Source organism: Centroberyx gerrardi, chromosome 10, assembly GCF_048128805.1.
Source record: "Centroberyx gerrardi isolate f3 chromosome 10, fCenGer3.hap1.cur.20231027, whole genome shotgun sequence".
Lineage (NCBI taxonomy): Eukaryota > Metazoa > Chordata > Actinopteri > Beryciformes > Berycidae > Centroberyx > Centroberyx gerrardi.
In genome coordinates, this window is record NC_136006.1 from 18,863,892 (window position 1) to 18,872,081 (window position 8,190).

The 8,190-nt window shown below is 43.3% G+C and overlaps 1 protein-coding gene across 1 annotated transcript in view; it reads left to right on the forward strand.

The window, feature by feature from the left end:
• The window catches only part of st6gal2a (ST6 beta-galactosamide alpha-2,6-sialyltranferase 2a), a 30,003-nt gene that overhangs the window by 15,500 nt on the left and 6,313 nt on the right, over positions 1 to 8,190 (forward strand). The window contains exons 4-6 of the mRNA XM_071919697.2: positions 4,660 to 4,757; positions 5,516 to 5,617; positions 6,669 to 6,843. Of these exons, the coding sequence (XP_071775798.1) occupies positions 4,660 to 4,757; positions 5,516 to 5,617; positions 6,669 to 6,843 (375 nt within the window). The remainder of the gene's footprint in view (positions 1 to 4,659; positions 4,758 to 5,515; positions 5,618 to 6,668; positions 6,844 to 8,190) is intronic.

An 8,190-nucleotide genomic window follows, 5' to 3' on the forward strand; every position in this document is an offset into this window, starting at 1 on the left:
TAATTCACATGTCAAGCTGATTTTGAGCCGTGCTGAGCGTGTGCCTCATAAGCTATATGTCTTAGCGTGAATATGTGTCTGCTCTTCGCTCAGAGACTTTGGCAGCTCGTAGGGGAGTGGGGAGAGTGTGAACTCGGGGACAGATGGCTCACTAGAAAAAACGAAGAACCCCCTCTGGTAACCAATCAGGCTCCTTCACATCACATATAGCTTCATCTTCAGAAATTGCATTTCCTCGTGAGCTCGGCTGCCTAGAGCAAGCTCTGGCCTTGATATGGAGGCCTAGGGCTTTATAACATTCTTTCTCTGTACTGTACAGGCCTATATAGGCTCCTGCTGTTTTGGACTGCTCTGCTTATCGAAAGACCAGCAGACCAGACAGTGTTTGCTGGTAATCTGATGCACACAAGCGATAGAAACCTATATCTGCACTTGACCCAATGCCCACAGTTGGTTTTACAGTAGTGCTTACAATTGTGTCAGTGAAAAACACCAGTGTTGCACCTACCTACAGTCTTCCAACAGCGATGCCTCACCCACTGCTGGAAACTTCCCCTGCTGTAAGATAAATCTGAAATCTGAGCATTGTCAGGTCAGGTTTATTTATAAAGCTGTTTTTGCAAACAGTTTGCCACAAAGTTGCTTTACAGAAAACACGACAGAAATCCAGACTAAAAACAAGAGATGATAAAATGAAGGCTAATGAAATCAAATGCATAAAAAAAACCTCCAAGCGATGGGGCCAGGGTGTGTGGTGATGATGATGATACTAATAATTCTAATAATACTAATAATATGATACCTCATTGATGCCCATGGGTACAGCTAGATGATGATGTTATACTAGGTTTTGCAGCCTACAGTAGATCCCACTCTGAGTTTATCACATACATCCTTATGTCAAACAGCAGCAGAGTATTGGTTCACCGTCTCATCATCATGGTATTAAATATCTCAGAAAAAAATATTTTTTCCTGACAGCGGACTTAGTGACTTGACGAATGGTATAAATGTCATAAGCTCATTAATTATTGAACTGGCTCACAATGTTAGGCAAGCCTAACTTTGTTACATGCATTCTCCAGATTAGCTTCAGCAGGAAATCAAACTGCATTGATCCCTCCCTGTCTACTTGTTCTTACCCTTGTGCCTTCCCTTCCTGGACGGCTGCACTGCATCAAAATCTACCTGATTCTGAATAAGTTTATGATGCATGTGAAGATCAAAGCCGTTTTTTATGCCGCCTGCGGTTTTGTTAAGATTTAGATTGTCAGGTTTCTCAGTGGCTGCTGCACTGTGTTAATCAGATGAGAGCTTTATGTCTGTGGTTTCAGTCGAGACACATGCAGCGTGATGTGTGGCTGCCATCATGTGGCGAATGGACTAAACAGCATCCCCAACTGCATTAGCATCCCCAGTATGTGTCCAATGTGTTCTCTAGCTGCCCTCCTGTACTCTCCATACTCTCTGAATGAACAAACAAACAAAACAAAAAATAGCTTCAATAATACTGGCTCAATGTGTTATATCACAGCAGTATTACAATGTCAAAAGAAGGATGAGCGTAGGAGCACTTTACCAGATCTACGGTATCATCACCTTATCTTGATATCCAGAACTAATAACTCTGCCTCTCTCAGATTTTATTTCGCAGGCGAGGCATATTAAGTTGAATGCTAATCAGCAGTATGTGTCAGCTAACCCTAACCCTAAGTCTGACAATCACCACTTCTGTATGTTTCCAAAGTACCATGAGGCAACTAACAGAGTTCCAAAGAGGCCAAGTTGTTGCCGCTTGAATTGCAGGAGCATCGGTCACAAAAACTGTACTAGTATTTAATGTGGCAAGAGGAACAGTCTCACAAATCATGACAGCATGTGACAAACATGGTCAAACTGCATCAGCAAAGAGGAACAGTAAACGCAAGACAGGATTCACTCTCAGCAAAACTATATGTTGTGAGCTTCACAAACTTGGTTATTTATGGCAGTGGTGCCATTCAGAAACCACTTATATCCAAGGCCAATGCAAACACACATTACTGGTGTAAGGAGCACAGAACCTGGAAGAAATATGGTCTGATGAGTCACCTTTCACCCATTTTCCTATAGCCTTCCTTAGCCCACAATGTCTACTGCCAGCTGTTAAACATGGTGGTGGATCTGTTATGATGTATAACAGTCAAGGAATATGAGGCCATTTTCCAGGACCAGGTGACCCTGTGGGGTAAAACACTGTTCCCTCATGATTTTCCCATGTTCCAAGATGATATTGCCCCCATAAACACTGCAGAGTGGTTTCATAAGTACCAGGATGAAGTCCAACACCTTCCATGGCCTCAGTCACCAGATCAAAACATCATTGAACCTTTATGGGAGAATCTGGAGCGCAGAGCGTGAAATAGACTTCCACCTCCTTCATCCCTCAAAGAACTGAAGGCTTTCCTTCTTAAAGAACTACACAGAGTTAGGGACTCGTATGAGAGCAGTACAGTGAGGGCTGAAGATGTTCTCAAGGCAAAGGGTGACTCTACACCTTATTAGTTGCTTGATATTCATGTATTGTTAGGTGTCTGCCCATAAGCACCAGCACTTCCTCTGCCCAGCCATGATCCGTCAGTAGAGGGCGCTGCCAGTCCGTTGCTTGGAAGCTTTGAGCCTGAGGAGCCAGTAGCTGACCAATGAGATCAGAAAACACTGTCTTGGAAACATAGGTAACATTTAAAACGTAGCCAAAATTTGTCATCATTTTAAATTGCAAGGATTTATCAGTCAATAAGTAGGGGATTATAGAGCCACCCCTTTTTAGCTTTTTTTTTTTTTTTTTTATACTTATCAACTGTCATCAAAACAAAAATAAACACAGACCCTGTGATTTGCACGGTTCAGCACACACACCTTCTCCTTGTCCCTTATTTGCCCTGCTCTCAATTCACACACACACACACACCTCTCTCAAAATGGTCAAGCCCCACCCACTTGTGAATGATGGCATCATTACTGCATAATATTAATACCTGAATATAGATAATTCTAAGGCAGTAGCTTTTTATGTACTTCTGTGCCAAAATCATTTAATTAATTAATATCTGGGATGTCAAAGGGCATTCTGTCGTACTTAACTGAAATGAGCCACAACTTTATCTGTGTAGCACTTTTCTAGAACAAGATTTACTACAGTAAGGGCTTCTCAATCAAGACAAACGACAGACACAGAAATAAGTAGTTACAGTAGAATACAGAGTCAGAGGAGAGGAAGGAGACATGACCATGAGGGCGGTGCTGGTTAGGGTAAGGTTAAACCAACAAACCAATATAGTGGAAAGACAAATATCATTACATACTGTGAAAGCCTGTGATTTAAAAAGACAACACTGGTCCTGCCCGCCTTATTTCCTCAGGAGGGAAATCCAAAGAGTAGGCGCTCTGTAGTCGTAGCCGCCCTCCTTCCAAAATAAGCCTCAGAGTATTTTCCTCAAAAGAGAACACAGACTATTTAATTTTGGCTTTATCAGCAATATGTTGTCTTCTTTTCACCAGATCTAGATTTAGAAAAGCGCCTGCTTTGCGAAAGCGGTGCTGTGAGAATCCACCGGTCCAGCGAAGCCCTGCAGGGAACGGACGTGTCTATATGAGAGAGTATTATAAGACGGCGGGAATGTACGCTGTCAATGTCAAGCCAGTGAACATGTATTCCCCGGGTATTTGGAGAGGAGGTGTCGTGCTGAATGCCAATCTGTGTTCCAGCAGTTGACTGGTGGCAGTGATGAAGGGGGATCAGACCTAAAGCTGGGAGATCATCCATTCTAGTGTCAGATCAACCCAGGAGGATCGTTCCTTCATGTTTCATACTGCTGATGAAGTGGAGGGGAGTGATCGATCACTGGACGGGCACAGATCACAAGCTTGTAATTATTACTATAACCATCCATCAAAGAGAGGTTGTCATGTTTGTGTGTGAAGGACATTATGAGAAGAATACAGCGCTCTCTGTGGACCTGTTGACATGCATTACCATGATTCTTGGTAAACCAGTAGCATTTGCAAGTTACAGTATGGCTCTTTTGTTAGTGGTGCCTCTTCAATTACCTGCGTTAACCGCTAGAGAGCAGCCTGGCTGTTCCTATGAGACCGCCACTTATCGCTGTTGAATGGTCATTGTGGTCATAGTGTTGTCATAGTGACCGGTCACTTCTGCCACAAGCACTTAGACCAGTACTTTGTCACCATCAGAATATCTACAAAAACATAGGGGGATCCAAGTCATTCAACAGAGAGGGTTTCTAAGTGTGTGTGTGTGTGTGTGTGTGTGTGTGTGTGTGAGTCAGTTCATATGCAAATGACAGTTCATGTACCAGACTACATGCCTTGTACATGTTTCAGTCATAATGTTGGTTTGAGCGATCAGGGTGTTTTACCACTGTGCCCTTTCACATTTCAATTATTTATGTTTTTTAGCTTTTGAAGTTGCCTTCAATTTTTGACAGCAAAAATGCTAAAAACGTAGTTGGTAGTTCTCAGAGATAGTGGTGAATGCAAACTAACTGTGTAAACTAAGTCAATTTGATGTTTTCAGATTGTCTTATTATAACATTGTCTATGCTTAACGTACAGTTCATTAACAGCTTCAGGTGATGTGCTCTTTGATGTGCCCTTCAGATACCCATGATGCAGTTTTGCGGTTCAATGCTGCTCCTACAGAGGGATATGAGAAAGACGTGGGGAACAAAACCACTATTCGCATCATCAACTCACAGGTGAGTTCAGGTACAGCTTTGTATGATGAATGATTAATCTATGTGGCTCTGATTGGCTCTGACTCACTAAAACATGCATAAGTCATATGGCCTGGCTGGCACATAAACAGTGATTTGAATATGAATCAATGATGACTTGCGCACACACACACACACACACACACACATATAGCTGTACGTATTTGTGACCATAAATGCTGTTTTCTGCGAGGGCTGGTTTGCCTTATGGTGCAGCTGTCCTCCTCCATGTTGGGGTGCTGAGTGATCCCTTTGAAGAAAGCCTTTAATGGGTGAGGAGGCAAAGTGCCCAACCTCAGTGTGATGTGCAGAGAACATCTGCTCTCAGTGTTTCACTCCCACTCTCATCTCTCCAGCCTCAGGACTGTGAATGCTCTTCTATTCTGGCGACAAGCAAAACTATCAAAGAGCCTGATCTGTCTGCCCAAAGCTGAAGTATCCCACTGCTGTCAAGTCAAATTGGTTTATAAAGTCACAGAACAACCAAGGGCATAAATACAGATGAAAACAAGAGAGAACAAACGCTTGGTTTAAACAGAGATTCAGGCTTTGATAGCGGTCCAATTGGTTTAAAAAAAATTGCTTTTACACTGTTTGGCCACACCTTGAGTCCTGATGGAAGCACCCATGTATGAACGCAAACAACCGCAAGGTGCTTTTGTTAAAGAAGCTACTACATAGAAAATACTGGAGTGTGTACATTTTGCTTTACATTTAAACTATGCATTTCCGTCTTGTAGATTTTGGCCAATCCTAAGCATCGATTCAACACAAGCTCCCTCTACAAAAATGTGACTCTGGTGGCCTGGGACCCTGCACCTTACGCTGTCAACTTACACAAGGTATGTTTTTGTTATCATTTTATAAATCAAATGGGTGCTACTCACTCACACACACACAACCATAGGAGTCTCAGAGAGCCCATTATGCTAAATCTAGCACAGCACTCCACCCTAGTTGACTTTGAAAGACAATGAAAGCGTTTAAATGGCATCATCTAAAGATCGTGGGTTGTGGGATCCTGACACCAAGGTCATGGTGAATGAATAGAAATCGGGCCGTTTGCAATTCTAATGAGTTGCATGTAGGCGAGGCCGTGCATGGAAAGGTTACACTAGTTTGTCATTGTAAGATAGTGACCCATATAGCGGGCCATGTCATACACACAAACACATCATCACTGCTCATCACACCTTGACTTTATTCCCCTCCTCCCTCTCCCCCGTATCATCAGTTATTATTCTTTTTACTTTCCTTCTACTCTCATCCATCTCTGCCCCCTAGACCCGGCCTCCACCTGTCCTTGAAATAGCAATCTGATTACACCCTTCGCTTTACCACTAATGTATACCACACTTGTGTCCACACGCACTCACCATGTATGTGTTCATGGTGATTAGTTGGGATCCCACTGCTTTTTATATCTGTCAGTTTCCCAATAAATTCCCTCCACTGAAGCCTGCAGCCCCTCATTTTCTGACTTCTGCGTCATCCAAGGACCAGCGAGATCAACTTCCCACTTCTCTTCCCCTATTGAAGTGCAGATGACAATAAATTGTTGCTGGGCTGTGGTTTCTTACAGCCTACAGTGAGTCTGGGCAGTCTGTCTCTTTGTCTTGCTGCTCTCACCTGCCTCAGAGTCTCTTTGTCTCATCTACCTGATCACGACAGCTTACCCTGCACTACCATCTGTCCTATGAAACAACAGGAAACATGTTTATTGCTAAAAAAAAAATGGGGGGATGAGTGTGTAGAGAGAAACAAAGCGTGGACAGATGGGAGTTGGTGGAAAGTCGAGACATTCTGCTCATGGCAAAATGTGTACATTCCTCTGAGTGGACTGAACTGTAATGTGTTGTTTTTGTCCCCCCCCCCCCCCCCCTTCTTCCTCAGTGGTATGCTAGTCCAGACTATAACCTGTTTGGTCCGTACGTGGAGCGCCGGAGGCTCCATCCCGCCCAGCCCTTCTACGTCCTTCACCCCAGCTATGTGTGGCAACTCTGGGATGTGATTCAGGGCAACACTCAGGAGACCATCCAGCCCAATCCACCCTCATCTGGCTTCATAGGTGAATACAGACACACACAAACACACACGCGCTGTACATGCAATACACGTCTGTTCTCCTTCAGTCTCTGCTGTACTCTTATATCTTCCTTTTGCTTGCTTATGCCTTCTGGAACAGGCACACACACACACACACACACACACATACACACCCCCTTGTGTACTGACAGAGATGATGAAATTGTCTTCGTCTTCCTCTGATGCGGTCTGCATTGTGATATTGTCAGCAGGCAGCTCGACTCTGCAATGCATTCCAAAGCAGCGGATCTGCACATGGGGTGGCGGACATGCGGTCACTGTAGCCCCGTCTCTCAGCCTGTCAGTGTCCACCTCGCATGTTTGTCTCTTCCACTGCGATGCTCAGAAGTCACAATGTGTGCCCTCATACAGTCGCACACCGTAAAACTGACAATAATGGCTGGGGCCTTTATTTACCTCAACAAAAGAACCTTTTATTAGAGACAGGCTATTATTAGAGACAGGCTATTATTAGAGACAGGCTATTATTAGAGACGAGCCATTATTTCTTTTGGCAGGTCCACAGTACTGGTATACCAACAAGTGATGGAATTTACCATATTCTTTAAAGAACTGTGCTGCTCAAATTTATACAACTACCTTTTCAGGCCTATAGCCTAAAAATATTACTGGTATAGATAACTGATGTCAGATACTACTACTACTACTACTACTACAACATCAGAACAAGTAACTACTTTATAAAAAAATGTGATTTTATTATATTTATTAATGTGAATTAAAACAAGCTCTCTGTCCCGTATTGACTAACAAACAGGAGCACTGCTGTATACTGACCCAAGCAGCAGAGTTATGTTTGCCCATGCAGTGGTTTTCAATCCCTGTCTGCTTTTCTATCCTACCAGCTAGATAATTGCGTTCACCTGGTGTCCCAGGTGTGAGTCAGTCCCTGATTAGATGCTAGAATGAAAACCAGCAGGTTTCTGGATCCTGAGGACCAGGATTGAAAACCAATGGCCTAATAAATTTCAAGGCTTTCGCACAACTATCTGTATCCATGGCAACATGATACGCATGTCAGTGTGTTCCACTATATGCAAAGTCAATTTTTGGTAATATAATGATATTTTTGACTCCTTTTTGATAATTCTGCCATATTTCGTTCACCTGGCTGTTATTGGGGACCGGCCTTCATTTACACACACAATTCTCCTGGCTGTTGTTCACGATCACTATTTGAGCCTCTTGTCTTTATTGGAAATCTTTAGCATGTTCTCATTCATAGCTTGTTGTTACATCATCCGCTGTCATTACACCTCACTTATGTATGTCTAGGGCCAGTTGCCATGGCTATGTGGCAAATGGTAGA